General features: G+C 45.1%; 1 protein-coding gene across 1 annotated transcript; it reads right to left on the reverse strand.

Annotated features, from left to right (window-relative positions):
• DIABLO (diablo IAP-binding mitochondrial protein) lies at positions 1-6888 on the reverse strand. The gene is made up of 6 exons (XM_054006668.1): positions 6798-6888; positions 4669-4789; positions 3598-3729; positions 2154-2264; positions 1896-1992; positions 1-855 (listed from the first exon to the last, which is right to left on the reverse strand). The coding sequence occupies exons 1-6, from the start codon at positions 6848-6850 to the stop codon at positions 641-643; spliced, it is 729 nt and encodes a 242-aa protein (XP_053862643.1). The 5' UTR covers positions 6851-6888; the 3' UTR covers positions 1-640.
• Positions 6889-26588: the final 19700 nt, after the last annotated feature.

A 26588-nucleotide genomic window follows, 5' to 3' on the forward strand; every position in this document is an offset into this window, starting at 1 on the left:
TACAGTAGTTTGCGTTTTATTAAACAATGAGATATCCATTATGAATTGTCACAGTCAAAATAATTAGAAAACAGCACTAAAAAAATCAACATTGTTAACCAAACTGACTTTCTGACAATGAAATGTAATTCTGTTGTTCGACTAGAGATATAATACCCACTAAGATTAACTTGCTTCATAGACTAGAAATAATTATTTTTAAATGTCCCTCTTTGGTTGCAATCTACAATTAGTTTTAGACATTGGGAATTTCCAAGGGTTTAGTATTAAATCATCTGAATTAGACCCTCATGGCAGCAGACCCAAACACTCATCAACAAAGTATCTTTAACAGCTAATTTCACATTTGCATAGTTGTACACTTAAATAAAAATTTACTAACAATGCATATTATAATAATGGTAATTTAAAAAATAAAGAAGTTTCAAACACCTGAATCTGGCTGGTGGCTAAGGTATAGCAAATCTGTGGGGGAGAAAATTATTGCCCACTGCCACCAATTATCAACAGATAGCATGCCTGTCTTCAATGCCTTTTCCTTATCCAACATCTATTTTCTTAATGATGTGGGAAACTCAGGGCCCTGGAATTAGTGGTATGCTATCAGATACTCCACAGGTGATATTTGGAAGTTTTTTTTTCAGTCTTCGCGAAGATAAGACTCTTCAACTTCCTCTGTGGTTTTTGGGATACTGCATGGCTGTGACGATTCCTCAACTTTTGTGTTAATGAGCTCTTCTGTCTGAGCTTCAGCTAACTTGGTCTCTGCTTTCTGTGACAGCTGTCGTACCTCTTGCACCTGTGTTTTCACCAGCTGAATATGGTTGCGAGCTGTCACTGAAGCTTGATCTGCACCTGAAAAACACAGTAATTTAAGTAAATTCATTCAGAAACAGCCCTTATGATAAAACACCATCAATTAAGACCAGTATTAAGTTGGTAGTAATTAAATATCATGTTTTACTAAACTGTTCATGTTCTAAGCAAATCAGACAGTTTTGAAAACATAGTTTACTCTTTATTGTCGATTAACAACTAGATATTTTTAGACTGTATTATCATATGACGGAATGGAATTTTTTTTATCAGAATATCCCTCCCAACAAAGTTTGGATTGCCAATTAGTGCAAAATTAGGTTGTGATTTTCTGTGATGTGGCCACATGGTCTGTGAGAAATAAACCAAGATGAACAATCATCACATGGTGGCAATTTTCAGTCACTAGTGGTCTATTCTGGATTTGAACCTGCTGTCTATGTGAATGACTATATTACAGTACTTGAACAACCTAGTCTTCTCACTATTTCATTAATATTATATTTAATTTCAAGAATATTTTCTTAGTCAAATTTATACTACAATTTTTCCTTATTTCCTGAAATGAAATAATCAGGTGTTTGTTATTATTTTTAATTTAAATAATTAGATAATTGTATTAAATTATGGTTTTCAGAAGTACACCTCTACCTCGATATAACGCTGTCCTCGGGAGCCAAAAAATCTTACTGTGTTATAGGTGAAACCGCGTTATATTGAACTTGCTTTGATCCACCGGAGTGCGCAGCCCCGCCCCCCCGGAGCACTGCTTTACCGCGTTGTATCCGAATTCGTGTTATATCGGGTAGCGTTATATCGGGGTAGAGGTGTACTAAGCACTTCAATTGAAAATACAGAGGAACTGAGCAGCTGTGTCCTCCGTGGAAGACACAGGCAGCTCTGAAAATCAGACCATGTGATTCTCGCTCTGCACGCTAACTAAGCATATTTAGATTTAGTGTCAATCTTGCCTGCACCTTTTTAATAATAAATACGGCCTATGCGCCAGGGGAAAGTTTGCTAAAAACTTACAAATTCCAGCGGATACTGAGGAGTGTATTACATTAATGCCCGAATACCTGATTGATATGCAGCTTCTGCTGCCATCTCTGAAAGATGTAAAGCAGTCATCCAACTGGATTCTAACTTCAGGAATTCTTGCTGCTTTGTAGTCATCTATAATTAAAAACCAAATGTCATGTAACACTGTAACACTATCTGAACCCACTTTTTGTAAGACACTCTTACAGCCATGTTAAATTAATGAATGGAGAAATATTCCTTAAATAACAAAAAGGAGACAAATTGATGACTGCGGAAGTTAGTTAATTCTTTACCTCAACTCTTGCTCCTATGATCACCTGCCATACTGCATCCTCCTCTTTGGAATTCATTTTCCCAAGAAGATTTGTATATTGCCGGTAGAGAGAGACCAGTGTGTAAACTGCCTGCAAAAGAGCACAAGTCTAGCACAGCTACTTGAGAAAAGTACTCAAAATTTGCAAGTGCTACTTACTTTCAAACTAATTTTGCATCTGCTGATGCTCTCACATTATTGTCTTATGTTGCACAGTAGACAAAAATGGGAAATGATCTAACACTCTCCCTTGTTTTAATCCCCTATAATATTTAGTGAGGAAATCATTTCTGGATAATCTCAGAAGTGCTTTTTGAACTTTGCTTTTGCTGGTCTTGTATTAGTGTTCATTAATGTAATTAATCTGAAACAATGTGTTGAAAAGATTTCATTGTCATTCAAGTCTAGAAAAATTAGAAATTGACAGTTTAATATTGTAAAACAAGTTTTGTGATATCCTAGAAACTTAATAGTAACAGCACAGATAGAACTCTGATTCTCCTGCTGAAAAAGCAAGTCTATTAGCACTTGAGCTAGAAGAGAACCTCCCTTGAAATAAGGACCCATAATACACAAACACTTTGATTCTATCTAGCAGAGGGCAGTAGTACATATATACAAAAACTAGCCAGTTCATTACACATTTTAGAACTGAAATATTGCCAACTGCTTATTTTGGAAAATCTTGGCAGGAATGAGACATAATGGATAAATTCTCCTTATGCATGTAAGTCTTCAATTTCTGCATTTACTTATCTACAGTGATATATTAAAGGCAATGCTAATCAGTAGTTAATTTAATATGGAAAACTATTTTGCTTAATTTGGCACTTTTCAAATTTCACATTTGTCACATTTCAAATAGGCCTTTTTAGAGTTTCAAACTCAGATTGGAAAAATATTTGTTTCTGATGAAACCTACATATTGTTCCTGCCTAGAAAAGAAGTCAGGAAGGTAATGGATGTATTTTTAAAGAATGCTTGATATCTGGCTTTGGTTTTCTCTGTCTAGATATTAGACTACTATTTGCAAAGTTTAGCCTCACTGCTCATGTGAAGGGTCCACATTTCAGGAAGTAGTTCGTGCCTGGGCTTCTCTTGAAGAGAGTTTCACAAACCTCTAAAAATTGCTTGTGCCTTGGATCACCATCACTCCAAAACAGCAGCAACACCTCCTCTATTGTCCACCAGGGACATGTTCAGTTCAGTTCACTTATTTTGACATGTCTGATGCACCAATTCAAGCTGAACTGCTACCCCAGAAGCTCTACATCCCTGTTACATTGATTTGTGAAGTCAAAGTCCATTTTAGGTATAAGAGCTGATTTAATAATTGCAGTCAGAGCTTGTCTTTGTGAGAGAGTTAAATACTCCAGCTGTTGCAGTATTGTCTTTGTACTAATGTAGGCAGTCACTCATCTTACCTTTGTATACTCTGTTAATGCTTCAATTAATGCATATGTTGTTTGAGAGAGAAGAGTACAAGTACTGTCTGTTACCAGAGAAATTGCCCTTCTAATCAAGGCTTCATGGCTGAGAGAAGTGGGCTCATGTTTCTGAAAGACAAAAGATTTACACAGTCTTTACACTGGTTTTCAAAGACAGACAACTTATAATGATAAAAATGTCTTTTCCGGTAAGCAAAAAAAACCCACAGGAGCCATTGCTAAAAATAAATTGCTGGTCTGCCTTAACTCTTAAATAACTAACTTCTGAAAAATAGAACAAAATTTTACTCCAATAGTTCCATTCTCTGCTTCTCTGAAGGGCCGACATTTCAGGAAGTAGTTCACCAAAACATCTTTTCCTGCAAGTTTTTTTTTTTTTTTACAACCAGTTTTTCTATTTTTATTTCCCAGTATTTGCCTGAGTTAGAATATTGTAATATATATGCAAAACATATTCTTATCTTGTTTCCTGTCTGATGGTTATCAGTGGGTTGTAAAAGTTCAGGCACACTAGGCAACATGCAAGAGCTGAAACTCTTGTTAATTACATACCAGGACCACAAGTAAATTTCCCCCTATGAATTGTGGGGTTTGCTCTATTAATAGTGGGATTCCTGAATGATGTGCCATGGCAGCTTGAGGCATCACAAAGTAACAGCAAGTAATTTTCAATAATTTTATTATAAAATAGTATTTTAGTTATGGGACAACTGACACTAGGGCAAATCTATTTTACGTTGCCACTGATCTTTAAAAGTGAATGATGGTTTCTTGCTAAGTGGATTTAAGTCATACTCTTTATAGTGGAATCACTTTAAATTCATGCTTCTTTTAAAAGTCAGCTAAGATGCAGAGAATTTCTAGATGTCCAGCTATGTCCCAGAAAGCTCATATACTGCAATATGCATACTAATAACATCATACAATAACTGGGTGGTTGTTTTAATTAATACAAGAAATTGGTCTATTTGCCACAAGCACACTCTTCCATCAAACACCTTAGAATATTAAAATCCGTGTAATGTATATTCACTCCAGTACATTTACCTGTACAATAGGGACTGCACACAGGGCTACTCCAAAACCCACTCCCACCATTTTGTTCCATGGGCCACTCAGTCCTGAGAAACAGCGTCTCCTAGCATTAGCCAGAACAGGAAAACGTTGTCTGGGAACAAGAAACAAAGATAAGCACGCAGACAGCTGCACACTGGGAAAGAAATATTCTGGAGGAGCAGAACACTTTGGGGGCAGAGACTTTTTTTTTTTTTCCCCACGCTATGTGTTTGCCTAGCACAGAGTCCTGCCCATGACTGGGTTTCTGATGCACTACCACAATACAAATAATAAATTTAAGTTTGTTTTAAAGTTAATTACCTAATCACAGTCTCAAGGAAAGATACAAGCTAATCAATTTGTGTATTGTAACTTCAGTAATAAGCTTATTGTCAGCAATTAATATAATTAACATGGATACAAAGCATTCAGATTAATAATAAAATACACTAACAGGGTCAAGTAAGCAGAACAGTAGGTTTATAATCAGAGGTCCTGAAACCAATACTTATGCACGTTTAACTGCATAGACAGGTAGTCAGTCCTATTGTAGTCAACGGGATTATGTCCATGTAAATGTGTGCTGCATCAGGGCCTTATTGTTGAAATAAAATAGTATGGTAGTGTATCAAATCATAAGTGAAAAGCATCTGTTCTCTCCCTCACGACATTTATATGGTTTGAAGGTCAGATTTCTGAGAATGCACGATCAGTTCCTTTTGTAACTCAGTCTCAAATTGTGACCTGTGGAACAGCAGTGGTTTGCGCAAGGCCGGTTTATCATTTGCAGCAGCTAAATGGCATTAAAAGACAACTAAAACAAGTTACATTCTGTCTTAATATCACTTCTCCTGATAAGCAATTGCTGTAGTTACTACAGCCATGTTATATGATCACAAATGAGAGGTGGTCCACGTAGCTGAAAAGAAGAGCAAGAATACCATCTTCATATTAAAATACAAAAATACTCAACTAAATGAACAGTGCAGGGAGAACTAAATGTATGAGCCAAGCCACCTCACTCTCACAAGTTCCCACACAGAAGTCAATGAAACTTTTTGTATAAAGCAAACAATATTTGCTCACACTGTCTTTAGCATGTTACAGACTTAAAGGGCCCCTGCCAGATAATTTAGGCATAAACTTTAAAAATAATGATAATAGAAGTGATTATTACTTGTATTTATTATCCAAACAAAAACTGTTTTAGATTTAAACATTCTCCATAACTATTTACAACTCAAACACTGCACTAGTTCATGGGAACCAATACATGAGACCGACTCTCAGCAAAAGTGAGAACAGCCTAATTTCACTATGTAAATTGAGGGAATTATGAAAATGTAAACAGTGAAAGTTAAGAGATTTAAAAATTAGTTTCCCCCATATTTTTACTTAGCTGGGACTGCTTGTGTGCTTACAGTTAAGTACATGCATAGGTGTTTGGAGGTTCATGGTATTAAGCAAACCAAATAAGGAGCCTAATCTGTTAAAATGTGTTACTTTGATAAGAGTCAAGTTAACAGGCTGGTACAACAGATAATGTTAGAAATAGTTTTCCATTTGGTTTAGACCAACTGCCAGACTTGACCCAGGCACTAACTGTGAAAATAAGTCCTGCAGGGACACGGGGGAGGGGTGTTGTAAAATAATTTTATTTTCAAACTTCAGAGTGTGTATCACGCCAAAAATGGGGCAGCCCAAAGTTCCTTTGTAGCCACTGAAAGGAGCAGCCCATTCAAAATGGGTGAGTCCCAAAGGTCAGACCTTGCCAATGACCCTTTCATTGCTGTAGCCCTGGGTCGCCAGGGATCTCTAAGCGCGGGGCTCACCCCGCTTTACTGGGGGGAAACTGAGGCACGGAGGGGTGCGGTCAATGGCCTGAGGCGCTAGGCAGCGGTCTCACGGGTTAGGCGGTAAGGGGTGTGGCGCGGTGGCGGAAGAGATCTCGGGGGCACCGGAGGTTTCCGAAGCGGGCGGAGACGCTCGGGCGCAGGCGGGGAGCGGCTCAGAGAGGAGGCGGCGGCGCCCGCCGGGAGGTTACACTGGAGTCTCAGGGGCGATCGGGGTCTAGGGCGGAGCTCTCACGGGGGGGGAGGGGGGAGGTTGCCAGGCGATACCTGAGCAGGGCGGAGCAGCACCGGAACCACCGGCTACGCACAGCGGCCGCCATCTCCTCGGGACTAGAGCAGGGCGGCGGCGCGCCGGAAGTGACGTAACACCCGCCCCCCAGAGGCGTGGGGCTCCGCCTCCTAGAGACTCGCTCTGGCCAGCCGGGGGTGGGGAGCGGAGCCGCTGAGCGCGCGGAGCGCTGCTAATAGCGGGGAGGGGGGCGGTGTCTCCAGAGTCCAGCCCCGCCCCTCGGAGGGAGGGGGAGGAGCGGGGACCCGAAGTGCTCAGGGGAGGAGGCGGAGAAGAGGCAGGGCGGGGGCGGGGACTGGGGGGCAGGAGGTGGGGCCGGGAGGCGGGGACTGAGGGGCCGGGAGGCGGGGGCGGGGACTGGGGGGCAGGAGGTGGGGCCGGGAGGCGGGGACTGAGGGGCCGGGAGGCGGGGGCGGGGACTGGGGGGCAGGAGGTGGGGCCGGGAGGCGGGGGCGGGGACTGGAGGGCAGGAGGTGGGGCCGCGAGGCGGGGGCGGGAACTGGGGGGCAGGAGGTGGGGCCGGGAGGCAGGGGCGGGGACTGGGGGGCAGGGGGTGGGGCCGCGAGGCGGGGGCGGGAACTGGGGGGCAGGAGGTGGGGCCGGGAGGCAGGGGCGGGGACTGGGGGGCAGGGGGTGGGGCCGCGAGGCGGGGGCGGGAACTGGGGGGCAGGAGGTGGGGCCGGGAGGCGGGGGCGGGGACTGGGGGGCAGGGGGTGGGGCCGCGAGGCGGGGGCGGGGACTGGGGGGCAGGAGGTGGGGCCGTGGGCGGGGGCCGAGCACCCACCCGGCAGAGGGGAAGCCAGGGTGTATCAGCACAAAGTGCTCTCGCTCCCGTTTTGCTACTTTGGGTGTACTGAGCATGCTCACTCGAACTGAGCATGCCCAGTAACCTTCGTTGTAGCCACTGCCCTCTCTCTGCCCTTACTTCTACTTACGATTTGCTGCCTCCTCTTTTGGGGGGGGGGGTTAAAAGGATTAAGGGGGGCAAATCGCAGCGGGGGGCTGTCAGGGTCTGAGCAGGGGGCAGAATTTTACTGGCCTGGGGGGTTCAAGCTACTGTAGCTAGCGGCAGAAGAGGGGCTGAAGGGCAAAAATCGGTGGTGGGGGGTGAGAGCCGGGGTTAAGCTGGGGGGGGGGGGAGACACTGCCAGACCCCGTGCGGGTACAAAACCCCCATTTAGGGAGGGGGAGGGGGGGAACAGTGACCCCGTGGGATGAGCCACCCACTGTGCTCGCTAATCTAGGGGTGTGGGGGGGGCAGAGGCTGTTTTTGTTGTTCTCACAGGGACGCTGCATGTCAGCCTCGGAGCAGGGGGCGGGTTCCTGGGGCTGGGGTCTTAAAGGCACAGGCCTCCAATTCCTAGCCTGTCAAAGCTTAATCGCAGCTCCTCTCTATCCTATACAAGTGTTGCAGGGCCAGGGCCGCCCAGATGGGGGGGCCAAGTGGGGCAATTTTCCGCAGGGGCCCCCACGAATATGTCGGAGGCTGCCCCCGCCTCCGTCTTCCCCCGGTGTCTCAGCGTGCCGCGTCCGGGAGCGGCCCTGGCGCACTGCAGCGCGGTGGCGCCAACGCTGTCCGGGGCCGCTCCTGGTCGCAGCACGCTGAGGCTCCAGGAGTGGGGGTAAGCGCCATGGTAAGGGGTGGGGCACCCCCCCCGACCCCATCCTAACCATCACCATCACCCAGCAACAGCCCATTATGTAATTGTAAATGTATACATACCATTAAAGCATTTAATGTTTTTAAATAATGTATTTAGTGTATTTTCAAATTATTACAAATTAATTTTTGAATGCATGTCACTGGTTATTTTTTAGATTTCAAAATACATGTTACTATAGTATTGCAACTTTTTTTATGGAAGGGGCCCCCAAAATTGCTTTGCCCCAGGCCCCCTGAATCCTCTGGGCAGCCCTGTACACGGCTACGTTACTGATCCAGCCAGGAGACTGAATGCGGTGAAATATTGTACAGACACTCCCTCCCTCCAACTCTGCCTCTCACATTTTGAATATGTAAAAGTGTCTTCTATCAGTTTCTATGCCTATATGAAATCACTGCAGTTCATTTCTCTTATATAACGTGCTGAGTTGCTAACTCCCTCCCAGAGCCCACATGTCTGCACCCCCTCCTGTACCCCAATCCCATGCCCCAGGTCAGAGCCTGCACCCCTCACTCAAACTACCCATAGCCTGCAACCCTCCTGCACCCCAACTCCATCCCAGAGCCTGCACCCCAAAAAGGGCTGGATTAACTTTTTGTGGGCCTGGTGCTAAACATATTTGTGGTCCCCCAGGGGGGAAATGGGGACATGGGGCATGGGGGGCAGAGTCCTTAGAGCGACGGGCTGGCCGGGGGCAATGGGAGATGGGTCATGGCATGGCAGGAACAACCCTGCTCCACCCAGCCCAGTACAATGGCACTGTTTACAAACTGGGAGCTGCCAGACGCACACTGGCCAGCCCGGCCCTGTGCTCCCATCATGCTTCTTCCCCTTCGGGGCGGGCCCATGACCCCAAGGGTGATACCAGAGTGGCCCCTTTGGTCGATCTGCTTCCTCCTGGCTAATGTGACAAATTGATCTATTGTACGATTGAGGCGCGCTGTTTCACGTATTTGTGTGTGAGTCCGTGAAAAGGGAGGTAAGCTTTGGGGGTACGGAGCATGCCCCTGAGCCCAAGGTGGGACCAGAGTGGCCCCTTTCATCGATCTGCTTCCTCCTGGCTAGCATGCCCCTGAGCCCAAGGTCATACCAGAGTGGCCCCTTTCATTTTTTCCACTGGCTTCCGCCTTCCTTATTTCCAATGACTTGTCTGCTCATGCACCTGTCACTGGTCCATGGGGTTGCGAATCAGGAGGGATGGGGTTTGTGGTCGAAAACACTCTCGGTCTGCTTCCTCCTGGCTAATGTGCCAAATTGATCTATTGGTCAATTGAGGCGCACTGTTTCACGTTTTTGTGTGTGAATACGTGAAAAGACCCCCACAAACCCCCATGCCCAGTGCTCTCCCACAGACCACTCCGAACCCCCCCCAGATCCTCTCACTGCCCAGTGCCCCCTAGCTGTAGACCCCCCACAGCCCTCCCACAACTGCACAGTGCCCTGCCCCTCCCCGCCCAGAGCCCCCCCACAGATTCCCTCACTGCCCAGTGTCCCCCACCGCCCCACTGCCACAACTGCACAGTGCCCCACCCAGACCCCTGCACACTTCCCAGTGCCCCAACACACACAGATCTCCCCACCCCCCACTGCACAGCACCCCCCCAGACCCACTAGAGACCTACTCTCCCACACCCTAACCCCCAGCCACAATACCCGGCCCTGATGGGAGGTGACTGTGTCTGCCAGGCTGAGCCGGCAGCGCAGCCAGAGCTTGTCCTGGGGCAGGATAACTCCGGCCCTTGGGGGTGCAATCAGCCAGGCTGGAGCAGGAGCAGGGCCTACCCGGGCCAGGCTCCCTCAGGACCCACATGCCTGGCAGGACCCAGCTGAGCCTCCCACACTGTCCCCCTCCCCCAGCCGTCCTCTGGGACTGGCTGAGACTGGCCCAGCCTCTGCACCAATCCCAGGTGGCTCTTTCCCTGGGGAGGCAGGTGGGGCCCCACAGGTCCCAGGCAGTGGAGACAGCTCAGAGCTGGAGCAGTGCTGGGGAGTGGGGCATATCCCTGGGACATGACTCCTGAGATCCCACCCACAGCCATTGGCGCCATGGCCGGCAGCCCTGCCGAGCCCACATGGTGGCCCCCAGCTGCTGGGTGATGAGCCCCCTACAGCAGCGGCATAGCCAGGTTCTAACATCAGGGATTTCTTGTATTATGTATAGTGAGTGTATTATATACAAAACAGGTAGTAGGGTTTACAATGTTCTAACAAGAGATTATGCTATTATCATTCTCCAGTCAACTTGCACACCACTATTTTGAATTAGTGATAATTCACACAGAGAGAGAAAGAAGAAAGCTGAATTTAGAGAATAATTATTAAACAGATTCTTGGTTATTCACTCCAGTCCATAGCACACAGCACCATAAACCCAGTAGAATCTGCCCAAGAGAATATTCACCTCAAATTGTCATCTGCTACACTCCCCACCCCCTCCGGCCCATTCCCAGTAACCACTATTCAGCAGGTCCGCCCGGGGGGGGGGCAAGTGGGGCAATTTGCCCCAGGCCCGGAGTATGTCGGAGACTCCCCACACTTCCGTCTTCCCCCATCCCATCCCCCGGCGTCCTGGATGTGGCACGCTGAGGCTCCGGTAGAGGGGGTAAGCGGCATGGTAAGGGAGGGGCCGGACAACCCCCTGAACCCATCCCCCCACAGCCATGACCCCCAGCTCCAAGCCCAGCCCCTCTGAGCCGGACACCCCCCTGACCCCATCTCCCCACATCCCTGAGCCCAGCCCCTGTGAGCCGGGCGCGCCCCAACCCAGAGCCCAGCTCCCCCCGGAGCCCTGGGCAAGCAGCACCTCCCCCAGGCAGCGACAGCCCATTTGCACCAACCATCACCATCACTCAGCGAGAGCCCATTATGTAACTGCAAATGTCTACATCCCATTAAAGCATTTAATGTTTTCAAATGTTGGATTTAGTGTATTTTCAAATTATTACAAATTAATTTTTGAATGTATTTCACTGGTTATTTTTTACATTTCCAAATACATGTTACTAGAGTATTGCAACTTTTTTTTATGGAAGGGGCCCCAAAAATTGCTTTGTATATGATGCAAATTGGAAGAGTAAAGTCAAAAAAATCCCTTTTCACGGATTCACACAAAAAAAAGTGAAACAGCATGCCTCAATCATGCAATAGATCAATTTGGCACATTAGCCAGGAGGAAGCACAGTGTGAGTGTTTTCAACCACAAACCCCATCCCTCCCGTTTTGCAACCATCCCCCCAGAGGAAGCAGAGTGTGAGTGTTTTCCACCACAACACCATCCGTCCCGTTGTGCAACCATCCCCCAGAGGAAGCAGAGTGTGAGTGTTTTCCACCACAACCCCATCCCTCCCGTTGTGCAACCATCCCCCCAGAGGAAGCAGACCGGGAGTGTTTTCCACCACAACCCCATCCCTCCCGTTTTGCAACCATCCCCCAGAGGAAGCAGACCGGGAGTGTTTTCCACCACAACCCCATCTCTCCCGTTTTGCAACCATCCCCCAGAGGAAGCAGACCGGGAGTGTTTTCAACCACAAACCCCATCCCTCCCGTTTTGCAACCATCCCTGGACCAGTGACAGGTGCATGAGCAGCCCAGTCATTGGAACTAAGCACGGAGAAGCCAGTGGAAAAAATGAAAAGGGGCCACTGTGGTCTCACCTTGGGCTCAGGGGCATGCTCCGTTCCCCCAAACCTTACCTCCCTTTTCACGGATTCACACACAAAAAAGTGGAGTGCCCCAAGGGTCGGTCCTGGGGCTGGTTTTGTTTAATATCTTTATTAATGATCTGGAGGATGGTGTGGACTGCACTCTCAGCAAGTTTGCAGATGACACTAAACTAGGAGGCGTGGTAGATACACTAGAGGGTAGGGATCGGATACAGAGGGACCTAGACAAATTAGAGGATTGGGCCGAAAAAATCCTGATGAGGTTCAACAAGGACAAGTGCAGAGTCCTGCACTTAGGACGGAAGAATCCCATGCACTGCTACAGACTAGGGACCGAATGGCTAGGTAGCAGTTCTGCAGAAAAGGACCTAGGGGTCACAGTGGACGAGAAGCTGGATATGAGTCAACAGTGTGCTCTTGTTGCCAAGAAGGCTAACGGCATTTTGGGCTGTATAAGTAGGGGCATTGCCAGCAGATCGAGGAACGTGATCGTTCTCCTTTATTCGACATTGGTGAGGCCTCATCTGGAATACTGTGTCCAGTTTTGGGCCCCACACTACAAGAAGGATGTGGAAAAATTGGAAAGAGTGCAGCGGAGGGCAACAAAAATGATTAGGGGTCTGGAGCACATGACTTATGAGGAGAGGCTGAGGGAACTGGGATTGTTTAGTCTCCAGAAGAGAAGAATGAGGGGAGATTTGATAGCAGCCTTCAACTACCTAAAGGGGGGTTCCAAAGAGGATGGAGCTCGGCTGTTCTCAGTGGTGGCAGATGACAGAACAAGGAGCAATGGTCTCAAGTTGCAGTGGGGGAGATCCAGGTTGGATATCAGGAAAAACTATTTCACTAAGAGGGTGGTGAAACACTGGAATGCGTTACCTAGGGAGGTGGTAGAGTCTCCTTCCTTGGAGGTTTTTAAGGCCCGGCTTGACAAAGCCTTGGCTGGGATGATTTAGCTGGGAATTGGTCCTGCTTTGAGCAGGGGGTTGGACTAGATGACCTCTTGAGGTCCCTTCCAACTCTGATATTCTATGATTCTATGATTAGTGAAACAGCATGCCTCAATCATGCAATAGATCAATTTGGCACATTAGCCAGGAGGAAGCACAGTGTGAGTGTTTTTGACCACAAACCCCATCCCTTCCGTTTTGCAACCATCCCCCAGAGGAAGCAGAGTGTGAGTGTTTTCCACCACAACACCATCCCTCCCGTTGTGCAACCATCCCCCAGAGGAAGCAGACCGGGAGTGTTTTCCACCACAACCCCATCCCTCCCGTTTTGCAACCATCCCTGGACCAGTGACAGGTGCATGAGCAGCCCAGTCATTGGAACTAAGCACAGAGAAGCCAGTGGAAAAAATGAAAAGGGGCCACTGTGGTCTCGCCTTGGGCTCAGGAGCATGCTCCGTTCCCCCAAACCTTACCTCCTTTTTCACGGATTCACACAAAAAAGTGAAACAGCATGCCTCAATCATGCACTAGATCAATTTGGCACATTAGCCAGGAGGAAGCAGATCAGGAGTGTTTTCCACCACAACCCCATCCCTCCCGTTTCGCAACCATCCCCCCAGAGGAAGCAGACCGGGAGTGTTTTCCACCACATCCCCATCCCTCCCGTTTCGCAACCATCCCCCCAGAGGAAGCAGACCAGGAGTGTTTTCCACCACAACCCCATCCCTCCCGTTTCGCAACCATCCCCCCAGAGGAAGCAGACCGGGAGTGTTTTCCACCACAACCCCATCCCTCCCGTTTCGCAACCATCCCCCCAGAGGAAGCAGACCGGGAGTGTTTTCCACCACAACCCCATCCCTCCCGTTTCGCAACCAGCCCTGGACCAGTGACAGGTGCATGAGCAGCCCAGTTCTTGGAACTAAGCAAGGAGAAGTCAGTGGAAAAAATGAAAAGGGGCCACTGTGGTCTCACCTTGGGCTCAGGGGCACGCTCTATACCTACAAACCCTACCTCCCCTTTCACGAATGCAATGAAAGTGGCCACTCCGGTCAGGAAGCAGATCGGGATCGTTTTTGACCACATACCCCATCCCCTCCTGATTCGCAACCCCATGGACAGGCGGTAGCAAGTTAACAAACAGTTTACCAAACTGCTACGCTGCGTGGCAGAAACCGCTCCCAGTTGCAAAAGGGGAGGGCTGCACTTTGTGCTGATACACCTGCGCCTGTGCCCCCAGTTTGAGAGCAGCCGCTGATAGTTATTGCGAGTCGGGCCTGTCTGCACCTGCCTGACAGTCATTTCCTCTAGACCAGGTCGCCCTAGGTTGCTTTCAGCCTGTCCTGTGAACTGTGTCAAAAGCCTCACTGCAAAATCCGGCTCTCCCATGTCCCGCTTCCCCTCTAGCCCCTAGCCCGGTAACCCTTCAGAGAAGGGAGGTTGGTTTGCCATGATTTGTTCTTGTTACATACATGCTGGCTATTACTTGGAACCCTGTTATCCTGTAGGTGCTTACAAATGGATTGTTTCATAATTTGTTCCAGATATCGAAATTCGCCTGGCAGGGCTAGCGTTCCCGAGGTCGTCTTTGTCCCTGGTTTGAAAGATAGGTATGCTGGCCTCCTCCAGTCCTCTGGCACCTCACTCTTCCTGCGTGCCTTTTCAAAGATAATTGCTACAAGCTCCAAGATTGCTTCAGCTAGTTTCTTAAGTACTTAGCTGTCTTCACTAGCTCTAACTTATCTTAATCTTAATTATGGTAAGTATCTGGTCACAATTAACATTTTTCATGAAGACTGAAGCAAAAGAGGCATTAAACTCCTCAGCCTTCTTGATGTCATCTGTTATTTGCTCGTCTTTCCTGCTTAGTAGAGCACCTACACGGTCTCTTGTGCCTAATGTAGTTAGAGACCCGCTTCTTCCTGTCTTTTATGTCTCTTGCTAGGTGTAACTAATTTGTGCTGTTCTGATTTTGCCAATACGTGTTTGTGCTGTTGATTTGTACTCAGCAATTTGTCCATGTTTTCACTTTTTGTAGGATGCCGTTTTGATTTTTAGGTCATTAAAGAACTGATGGAGTCATATTGGCCTCTTACTAGTCTGCCTAGCTCTCCTTCACATTGGGATAGTTTGCTGTTGTGCCTTTAATATTGTCTCATTGAGAAATTGTCAATGCGTCTGAACTTTTTCCCGTATGGTTTGGTTTGATAACTACTATTTCTCCTGTCTATGCTGCCCTCTTGGTATTCTTGCAAATAGATCTGTTTTTTCCCCCCCTTTTCTTTTTTGTCAAGCTGGATTGATGCCATAAAAATGAGTTAGTAGGAATCAACACAAACAAGAGGCCGTCTTTCTTTCAAAAGGGAAATAACTTAGTCTTGCTCATCTGATTTAAAGTATACATATATGTAAAGAGCATTTAGAGGTTGAAATGGATAGCACAAATGTGGAATCTTGTCTGTATAAGATAAGGCATAACAAGTGGGGTACCGCAGGGGTCTGTTTTGGGACCGGCTCTGTTCAATATCTTCATCAACGACTTAGATATTGGCATAGAAAGTACGCTTATTAAGTTTGCGGATGATACCAAACTGGGAGGGATTGCAACTACTTTGGAGGACAGGGTCATAATTCAAAATGATCTGGACAAATTGGAGAAATGGTCTGAGTTAAACAGGATGAAGTTTAACAAAGACAAATGCAAAGTGCTCCACTTAGGAAGGAAAAATCAATTTCACACATACAGAATGGGAAAAGACTGTCTAGGAAGGAGTATGGCAGAAAGGGATCTAGGGGTTATAGTGGACCACAAGCTAAATATGAGTCAACAGTGTGATGCTGTTGCAAAAAAGCAAACATGATTCTGGGATGTATTAACAGGTGTGTTGTGAGCAAGACACGAGAAGTCATTCTTCCGCTCTACTCTGCTCTGGTTAGGCCTCAGCTGGAGTATTGTGTCCAGTTCTGGGCGCCGCATTTTAAAAAAGATGTGGAGAAATTGGAAAGGGTCCAAAGAAGAGCAACAAGAATGATTAAAGGTCTTGAGAACATGACCTATGAAGGAAGGCTGAAAGAATTGGGTTTGTTTAGTTTGGAAAAGAGAAGACTGAGAGGGGACATGATAGCAGTTTTCAGGTATCTAAAAGGGTGTCATAAGGAGGAGGGAGAGAACTTGTTCACCTTAGCCTCTAAGGATAGAACCAGAAACAATGGGTTTAAACTGCAGCAAGGGAGGTCTAGGTTGGACATTAGGAAAAAGTTCCTAACTGTCAGGGTGGTTAAACACTGGAACAAATTGCCTAGGGAGGTTGTGGAATCTCCGTCTCTGGAGATATTTAAGAGTAGGTTAGATAAATGTCTATCAGGGATGGTCTAGACAGTATTTGGTCCTGCCATGCGGGCAGGGGACTGGACTCGATGACCTCTCGAGGTCCCTTCCAGTCCTATAATCTATGAATCTATGAATCTGTACAAGTAAAAAGTAGTGACAGGAATCGCAGGAGGAGAATGTGCTCCTAAATCAGATTTGTTCTGTGTGCCCACCAGGTTTGTAGCACAACTAAGCCCTAAGAAAATAGATAAACATTCTATTAGCATGGTGAGAATTATATTTAAGTCTGTCTCCTTAGATGTGACCATTCTTTGACTCTGTTTTTAATGCAGTTCAGTGGACTATGCTTAGCACTTGATGCAAAGCCTCCCAGTGACTTCAGTGGGCTTTGGCTCAGGCCCTTGTTGCTTAATCTTACTTGTGTTCATTCACAGCGTCAATGCACACATGCTGGAATATAATGATCTTGAACTCACTTTTCTGTGCCACATAAGGGCTTGCAGACTTAGGGCATTAGTGTGAATTTTGCCTGTGTAATTTCTTAATGGGGCTCTTTCTAATAACTTCCTTAATTTCTTTACATTATAGGCACAGCTGTATCCTTTGCGGGTTTTTCCATTTTAAAACTCACTCTACAATAAGCAGCTTTTCTTGTTCCTTTCTGACATTTAGTCTATAATTATCCCACACAAACACCTATTGATGTTAATGGGGCTACTTTGCTATTTATAAAGTCAAGTGACTACATTTGTTCTTGGGAGTGACGTTGCTAGTCTTTAAGTAATGAACAATTTGAATGATCTGAAATCAAAGATAGGAGTGAAACTTTGTAAATTAGCTGGACAAACTTTTTACTAGTGGCTTCTAAAAGTTTTAAAATATTCTATTTAGTTTTTATTCAGTTATTGTCATGGGCATCAACAGATGACACTGATCACTATTTTAGAAGGGTGTAGTATAAATACATTCTGAGGGAAAAATAATTTTCCCCTCTGTCATAAATATTCTTAGTTATAGGGCACAACATGCCACGTGTCACTGTATGACCAAAGAGCCACAGATTTCTGATCACATTAAAAAGAGTAGGGACTGTGAAATAGATGTGTGTGTGTGTGTGTGGGGGTAATTTCTTTAATTCAAATGACTTTTGTACTCACTTTAATTTTTCTAGCATTTTTGTACAGAAAGACATTTTAAGTGGCATAAAACGAGGCTTGAATGAGCTAGAAGCAGATTTCGCTAACATGACATCAGCTCAGTGGACTGCCTTGTGACACAAACCAAGAGAGAAATCACTTGTGCACTAGGACCCTGATCCTGCAGACTTATGTACATGCTAAAGTTTGCGCACTGTGAATAGTCTCAGACTCCCTTTGAAGTCAGTGGGGCTATTCATAGTGTAAAACATCTAAGCCTTTGCAGGCCTGAGACCACGATGTTGATGTCAGTAAAACAACATGTGTGTTTTGTTGTAACACTGCAATTGGTGTAAACTTTGGTATCCAGAAGCACACCATGTGGTTGCCCACATTTTACTCGTCATATGTATTTTTAACCATTCTGTAGGCTCATTTTCAACCCAGTAGTTTGCAGTTATTAAAATGTTTGTTAGAAGTTGGAAACGTGCCATGTAGGTCCTGGAAGTTAAGAGAGAGGTTTTGTTTTTCTTTCTAAAAATCATAGAATTATTTGAACAAACTCCCATAGACACTTGTCCTTTTTACACTTCTGTCTTCTGAAATAAAAGCATAAGAAATCAATTCAGCATGTTTGAGATTTAGGGTTGATTTATACTGACTTCAATGGAACGATGCTGATTTACCAGGTACCGCTGTTTAGACTTACCACTATTTTAAGATGAACAGTTCTGACCCATAGAAATTACAGAAAATCCTAGCAGGTCATTTTATTCCCTCTCTCCCAGGAACAGGTTAGTTGCACAGGATATTTTTAGTGCTTTCTTCTTCAGCATGGTCCCAGTAAAACTCTCACCTTGCTGGTTTAAACTCTTCTAAATATGCTAATATCACGGTCTGGTGGGAAAGGCTGGGAAACTTAACCCAAAACTGGACACCATCAGATAAAAATGTGGAAACAGAAAGAGAGGAGACACGTGGGTTATGCTGATTTGAGGGAAGCACGTCCAGGACTGAATAAGAGGATCAGAAATAAAAAGTTAAGCATCTCTCTGCCTTCACCTCCATAACAAGGCTGATTGAAGCAGACATGTCTGGACTTGATTGCTCAGAGGCCAGCTCACACTCTAATGGTTCTGCACCACTTCTGGGCTTTCTCCCTCCCTTTCATCCACCACCCTCAACAAGCTGCTATTCTCAGGAGTGATGTCAAAAAGGAGAAGATTGATCAGAAGACAAAATTGCCAGCAATCTTTCTGATCCTTCAGGCATGGAGCAGAGTTGAGCCCAAAGACTGAGTCTGGAAGAGCCACTGGGGGTCAGCAAGGTGTTTTTTAATCATTTTTTGTTTTACATAAGAAAATAAGATTGTATTTAGCCAATAATAAAACAAAGACTTGCAAAGTTTGTGGAGCCAAAAGGAACTGACATTCTATTTGTTGAGCAGACGCCAGCTGCAGGGTACTTGGTGGTGACTGTTGCACATTCTGGACTAGTCTGTAGCCAGAGAAGATAGAGGGGAGCTGTCACTTAAGCACCAAAAAGTAAGTTGTCCAGCCAGCCAGGAGCAGTGCTCCAATCAGCACCGTGTAACTGAACAGCACGAAGGCCAGGAGCTCCTTCAGCACTTTCAGGAAGTGGACAGCGAAGGACTCCTGCATGGTTCGTCCAAGCACCACAAGCCAGATGGGATTTCTGCGGTTGTCTCACACTCTGCTCCACACTAAAGTATCCTGATCTGAAAGGAAGAGAAATAAAGGGGAGGATGAGCCATTCTGAGCAGGCAGTTGCAGAGCTGAGGGAGAGCCTGCTAATTGCATGTAGAAATGTCTGGATTCAGGTAGCTTCTGGTGGTGGTGTATAAACAAAGTCTGTGGACGCTATAGTTTGTCAGAAGCTTTTTAATTGCCAGGGGAGAGTGTAAGGCCAGGACAGTGGTTGTGTATTTGGAAAGTCTTTTTCAGAGTTTTCAGAATGTGTAGTGCTGAAAGGAGCTGCAGGAGCTGATCACAAACCAGGTTAAGACTGGGGTGGGGTGAGAGAATGGAAGAACCAAGCAAGGTTAAAAATATATGTGGGTGGACTAGGGCAGGGGCAGGCAGTTGAGGTCCCAGTCAGTTCCAGGAATTATTCCCTTCTGTCAGTTGATATGTGGCTGGCGAGCTTTGTATTTAGAGCATTCGCCGATGGTGCATTAGTACCAACAAAAAGCTCTAATCAAAGTGGTCAATTTCTCCAGAGAAGCCACTGTTAATATTTAATGTTATAATTGCTTCTAATGGACAGACGGGCACAGAACAGGCTTTTTGTTTCAGATCAGGGGAAGATTTGGGATTAAAGATAAATTTATTTATCTGAAAGCTTCATAACTCCTGTTAAAATAACCTTTTTTTAAAGAGGAAAGGATAAGATGTTTTAAACTTCTTTCCTCCCCAGTTAAATATATATTTGTGCATTGCCCAATCAGTTGCCACCAGTTAGTGAACTTTGTGTAAAATCTCAACATAATTGCAATAGCTGTTTGCTACTTAGGCTTTTAAGATGTAAGGACAGATATGTAAGGAATCCTATTCCCATCTCCACTTGCATGTTCACTGACCCTTCATCAGAAAATTACCAGAGCAAAAAGATTTGTACCTTTGTATGCATGACCAAAAGGAAAATGAAACTAGGTTTAGGATAATACTAACCAAAAAGGATTATTTTTCTTCCAAATAGTATACCTCCAGTTGGAGCAAACTGAATTCCATCCTACCACTTAACGAAAGAGTGATTAATTAGAAACATGAAGTGAAATCTAAACAGCAGCTTTCAAATATATATATTTTGTTTTAATTTTTTTAAAACTCCCCACACACCACGCTATGGTCAGGTGTATTAATGTGTTATGGAAAATACTGCAAATTAACAAAAATTCTGTTAGATGTAGTTTTTCAGAGTATGGAAGTTATTTACTAACCAGTGTTTTACATCATTCTCATTATAGAACAAAACATATGTTGACAAAGAGATACATAAATGGCTTACCGTGGGATAGATGACTGGATTTACTTCTTAAAGTTTCTGTTTCTATCTGCTTTTGTTCTGCAGCTTTCTCTTGAATTTCTGGCTTCTAAAAGGTTGGTGCTGTAGTTTGATCCCCTTCTGGTCTGCTAATCCGAAGAGTCAGGAGTAATGAGGTTGTATTTACAGCCTGCACCAGTACTAATGGACTAGGTGTGGTCAGAGACCAATTATTATATATGACATAGACCCTTTGCTTTCTCTGTGCTGACAGCACAACAGTACAGAACAATCCAACCATTGGTATTGCCATAAATCCTAGGGAGATTTTTGATGTGAACAATATATTGTATATTTTAAAATGCGTTAAACTCCCCGCCTCCCAGTTATGTCATCTAACCCTGCTTTTGTAAATATCCTTATTTTTTCTACATCACATCTTAGGCTCATCTGCTTCCTCTTATTTCACCAGACAGTTTCCTATGTTTTTGGAGACTTTATTGTGCATATTCTGCTTTTTGTATAATTTTCTGCTCTTAACAGCCCTGTTCTCACAGAGGGACCATTAAAGAAGGAGGATGATACTGGAGTGGAACTGGTGAATCTCTTAAGATCAACAGGACATGACCAGATGAATGCCTGTAGATCTAGTTAGGCCCTGTTATCAAAAGTGATGGATGAAGGTAGGCTTATCTCTGCAATATCACCAGTCCAGTTCTGTACATAGTGTATTTCACATATCTACACCACAGAATCTCTGCCTCTGAGAGAGAGACTGCTTGGTTTTTTAAATGACAGAAAAAATGTCAAGATGTCAGTCTAGTCTCAGTGAATTGGTTACTAATAATCCTATTTAAAGGTAAAGGTTGTTTGGGTTGGCTTTTAAACAACCAGACATATATGCAGCTCAGAGCAGCAAGAGCATCTCCTGCAAAGCAAATCTCTTACCTACTGAGACATTATGCTCTAGCAAATGGCCTCTTAATTTAATCAGGATTTCTTGTTATCAAATTATTACCCCGTGGTCAGAAAGACCTTAGCTAGAAGGGAACATAAACAAGCTCAGGAAGCTTATTAAGTAGTAATTGCTCCCCGGGAGATGTGGTCAACTCCAGGCTTTGTTTCTTGTTGTTTCTAGGAAGAGACCCTGTAGCTGCTGGGTCTGTGTAACTGTCAGTCTAGCTGCTAGTTGTGATGTCCCTTCAGAAATGCTATGCTGACACACGGTGCTCTTTCTGGCCAAAGTTGAAGTTCAATTTGATACGCAGGTTAAAAATATTTTCTTAGGAAACAAGTCCAGTTACTAACTAGTTAGTACAAATGAAAAAGGTAAATAATCTAGCACTTCTTGTTTAACTATTTACGCTATTACCTTTTACGTTTCACTTGGCTTGGCTAGTAAAACCAGATTAGTCAGTTTTAGTCTTCTCTCTCCTCAGTTTTGTTCTCTCTGTCTCAGGCAGTATCAAAATGATGCAGTATTACAGGAGAAAATGTATATCCAAATGAAAGAAAAGTCCATTTAAATAATAAAATGATGAAAGTCTATTGAGGAACTGTCAATTTGATTTTTTTTTTAATCACTAAACCTAACCTCACTGTTGTCACTTTATACTCAAATATACTAGCAAAGATAAACTATAAACGTGTTTGTATATGGTTAAAAGTGTAAGGCAAAGAACTTTGCAGTGGTGCAATATGTAATTCTTTATGGCTTGATTTTCAAAGGTGCTGAGTATTGATTCCAATACTTTGGGAAATCAGCCCACTATTCTGTAATACGATATAAGGCGTCACTGTGACAGCTGCTTTATTATTGGGGAGCTCATGCATACCTGAGGTAAGAACAATCACGTGATAAGTTTCCCGTTCATTTTTTTTTACATACTTTAAAAAGTCAAATGTTCCTTGAAATGAAATACTTACCAAAGAAATAAAAATGTGAAATATGAGTATATTACTAGTATGGAAAAAAGCTAGGGGCAGGTCTACACTACAGACAGGATCAATGCTCTGAGATTAGTCCACCGGTGGTAGAGTTAGTGGGTCTACTAAAAACCCACCAAATTGACTGCAGATCGCTTTCCAGTCGATCCTGTACTCTACCCCCCCAACGAGAAGAGTAAGGTAAGTAGACGGGAGATTTTCTCCCGTCTGCCCCCCGTGGTGTAGACCCCGTGGTAACTCAACCTCAGATACGTCGACTCCAGCTACATTATTCATGCAGCTGGAGTTGCATAGCGTAGGTTGACTTACTGCAGTAGTGTAGACATAGCCAAGATCTTGGCTAAGCAGTTTCACAGATTTTTTCTCCCATCAACCACCGGGGTGTAGACCCCACCGTAACTCGACCTAAAGTACGTTGACTCCAGCTACGTTATTCACGTAGTTCGACTCACTGTAGTAGTCGAGCTACATGAATAACATAGCTGGAGTCAATGTACCTTAGGTCGAGTTACCGTGGGGTCTACACACTGGGGGGTTGACGGGAGACAAATCTCCCATTGGCTTACCTTACTCTTCTTGTCAGGTGTAGAGTACAGGGGTCGACTGGAAAGTGATCTTCAGTCGATTTGGTGGGTCTTTACTAGACCCACTAACTCTACCACCGGTGGACTGATCTCAGAGCATTGATCCCGGCTGTAGTGTAGACCTGCCCTGACTAAAGTTGTCTGTTTCTGCTTGAAGAATACATGCACTAAAGGGAGGATTTGGTTAAATATTAGAGTTTGTTTCACAAATGTTCACTGAACTTCAATTTAAAATAAGCAAATGTAGCAGAACATAGAAGGTTTGTGATTAGATCCCACTTCAACAAAAATTTGAGACTATTTAAATGATTAACAAGACTATAACTATGGGGTTGGAGACAGGTACGTGCCTCATGAAAGAGGGTGAATTCTAAAGTAGGAGACATTTGTTAAGGCAAGAGATTCTTCTGAAAATGGCTCCCATTTTTTGGTCATTTTAATAGTTTGGAATTTTCAGAAGAGTTAAGGGAGGTTGATTTTAAACATTCTTTGATATTTATTTTACAAGGTTTATTTACCATCCCTCTCTTTCAAAAGGAAAGAGCTTCCCCTCTGTTGAACTGGACTACATCTTTCGCTTGAGCCTGCAAGGTGCCATGTCTAGCAAAGCACGCAGGCATGTACTTAACTTTAGGCATAGGATGTAGTACCACTGAAATCAATGAGACTAAGTACATGTGTAAAGTTAAATCTGGGTTTAAGTGCTTTGCTGTGTCAGGCAAATGTGCTCAGCACGTGATGGGAATAAGCCTGTTCTAAAGTGCTGCATGTTTGCCCAGATTTCTGGGCCAAGCTATTAAAATCACTCCAAATCTGAATGAATTTCCAGTAAAATGCTCTGCTATTTTTCCAGTTAAAGCAGCAGCAAATATAGTTGGGCACAAAGGGTATGATGGTGAGCTTGAAAGAAACACCTGGATATTCTTAAGAGATAGACTGGTTTGAACTTGACCTCCAGCTGCATTAGTAACACTGGAATACACCTCATTATGAATTCAGGGATGCTAGGTGAATCACTGAGGATAATTAATCCAGCTCCCCTAAACTCAGGGGGTCTCAAGCACCCTCTGCGCTTGAAATGGGGGCTGATGATACTCCGCACTTCTCAAGTAGGATGCCTAGTGCAGTGTTTCTCACATGTGGCCGCTACGGGCTTGTCTTGCGGCCACAGCCTCCTGGGCAGTGATGGGGGGGGGTGCAAAGCAGTGGTCCCTCCCACAGGGCCACCAGGTTGGACCCTGCTCCCCTCTGGAGAGACAAATGCTGGAGGAGCAGACAGCTAGTGGGTTCCCCACCTTCCTGGGGACCAGTGGTGGCCAACCTGCAGCCCTCAGGATAATCCACTGGCAGGCCACAAGACAGTTGGTTTACATTGACCGTCTGCAGGCACAGCTCCCAGTGGGCCTGGTCCTCCCTCAGACAATGCAGCCCTTTCACAGCTTTGAAACAGAGTAGCCAGCGCTGGCAATGATGCAGGAGGCAGAATGGAATCCAGCTCAGATGGTCTCGCGGCCAGTCCGCAGCTTACCCTGATGGGCTATGTGCGGGCTGCAGGTTGCCCACCACTGCTGGGGACGGTAGGATCAGGGTCCAGCTCTGGGGGGTGGGCAGCAGGCTCTGGCCATGGGGCTCCAACCCCCCTCTGCAGGGCTCGCCTTCCTAGTGCCCCTATCAGCCCATTATGTCCATCCCCCCTCCCTCCTCCATTCCAGCACTTGCCCCCTACTGATCTCCCCATCTAAGGCTTAATTTGTCCCCAGGCTTGCCAGGCCTGAGTAAGTCTGCTGCTGTGAAAAGTGATATCAGTATGTTTGTTAATAACACTTTTCACAGCAGCAGACTTACTAGCTAGCAAGTCTTTAAAAACCCAAACAAAAAAGCAAAAGAAACAACAAAAAAGCCCAGAACCCACAGAGCACCTTCTTTGGGTTTCTATTTGGTTTAGGGCCAGTAAAGAATAGTGACAACTACATTATTTTTATTATTGAGGCTGCAAAAAGATTCAGTAAATTACAATGATTTGGATATGTGTATGTGCCTGTTTAGGAAAAATAAACAAGTTAATGAAATAGTTTAGGAAAAATTTGTCAGTGCAGCCACCAGCATGCGTTCGTAGCCTCCCTCTGAGGCCACCAAAAAATGTATTGTGAGAACCCCGGCCTCCTGCATTACAAGGGCTCTAACAGAGCATGAGTTTGTCAGCTTCTCCTTGTTAATCAGTCCTTGGTGGTTAGGAGATAACAAATGAGTATAGTAAGCACTAGCTGGCCTCTAACCTTTGCTGTTGTTTAAGCAGATATACAGTCCTATACAGTCCAGAATCATTGCATACAACTGTGTATGCATCCGAAGAAGTGGGTTGTAGTCCACGAAAGCTTATGCTCTAATAAATTTGTTAGTCTCTAAGGTGCCACAAGTACTCCTGTTCTTTTTGCGGATACAGACTAACACGGCTGCTACTCTGAAACCTACAACTGTGTTGTATCTTTTTCTCTTTTACTGCTCACATGGGCTGGAGGCTTCCAGCAGCCCGTGTCATTATTTACTATGGATTTACATACTTATTGCAGCTTACTGGCTGTGGGCATTGTAATAGCTCTTCAGGTAACAGGGACCTTTCTAGAACCTTGTATATAAGGACAAACTAAAGGGAAAGAGGCTGTATGTGAGGAATGTAAGTGACTTCCACCGCTGAAGCTCTCCCTGTGTTTTTATCATTAGTTTACAAACCCAGCTGTTTAATTCTAGCAGGGCATTGATGACATAGCCAGAAAAAACAGATTCAGTGTGTACAGTGCAAGCTACTGCTACAATAGCTAGGCAATGGAAGAAAGAAACCAGAAACTATCATTCCCTCTAAAGCAGTGGCTCTCAAACTTTTTTTTACTGGTGACCCCTTTCACATAGCAAGCCTCTGAGTACGACCCCCCCCCCCATATAAATCAAATCACTTTTTAATATATTTAACACTATTGTAAATGCCAGAGGCAAAGCAGGGTTTGGGGTGAAGGTTGACACCTCGTGACCCTTCTCTAGTAACCTCACACCCCCCTGAGGGGTCCCAAGCCCCAGTTTGAGAACCCCTGTGATAAAGGTGGATAGACAGCAAGTGAGTTTGCAATGGGAATAATCTCCGCCCCCGCCCATACAACCAAGCACAGCTGAACTACATTTAGTGCTGGGCCACTACCCTTGAACAGATCCTGAAAAGAGGAAAGTAGCAAATATTGACAGGTGACTTACATCCATACCTGCTCACCGCAGCTAGAAGAAAGGGGTGAGAGTAGGAATAATAGCATGACATTAAGAAAGGGAGAACTAAAGGCAGCAGGAAAGACTTCCTGGCACAGAGATAAATTAGATGATGGGATAGTCTCCGTTGGTTGAGGCTTTGGTGATTTAAAAGACACTAGAAAAATTGTCAGTGGGCCAGATCTGACAGCATAACAACAAGAGTCCCCTTTAAGTGCTATGATTTTCTAGTTCAGACAGCAA

This window comes from Malaclemys terrapin, chromosome 16, assembly GCF_027887155.1.
Source record: "Malaclemys terrapin pileata isolate rMalTer1 chromosome 16, rMalTer1.hap1, whole genome shotgun sequence".
Classification (NCBI taxonomy): domain Eukaryota; kingdom Metazoa; phylum Chordata; order Testudines; family Emydidae; genus Malaclemys; species Malaclemys terrapin.

What these genes read in the sequence shown, in the direction of transcription:
- DIABLO (XM_054006668.1), bottom strand. Translation starts at nt 6,850, where the DNA reads ATGGCGGCCGCTGTGCGTAGCCGGTGGTTCCGGTGCTGCTCCGCCCTG. An exon ending in TCATAGGAGCAAGAGTTGAG is followed by an intron (nt 1,993 to 2,153) that starts GTAAAGAATTAA and finishes TTTTAATTATAG; the next exon opens with ATGACTACAAAGCAGCAAGA. An exon ending in AGAAGCTGCATATCAATCAG is followed by an intron (nt 856 to 1,895) that starts GTATTCGGGCAT and finishes TGTGTTTTTCAG; the next exon opens with GTGCAGATCAAGCTTCAGTG.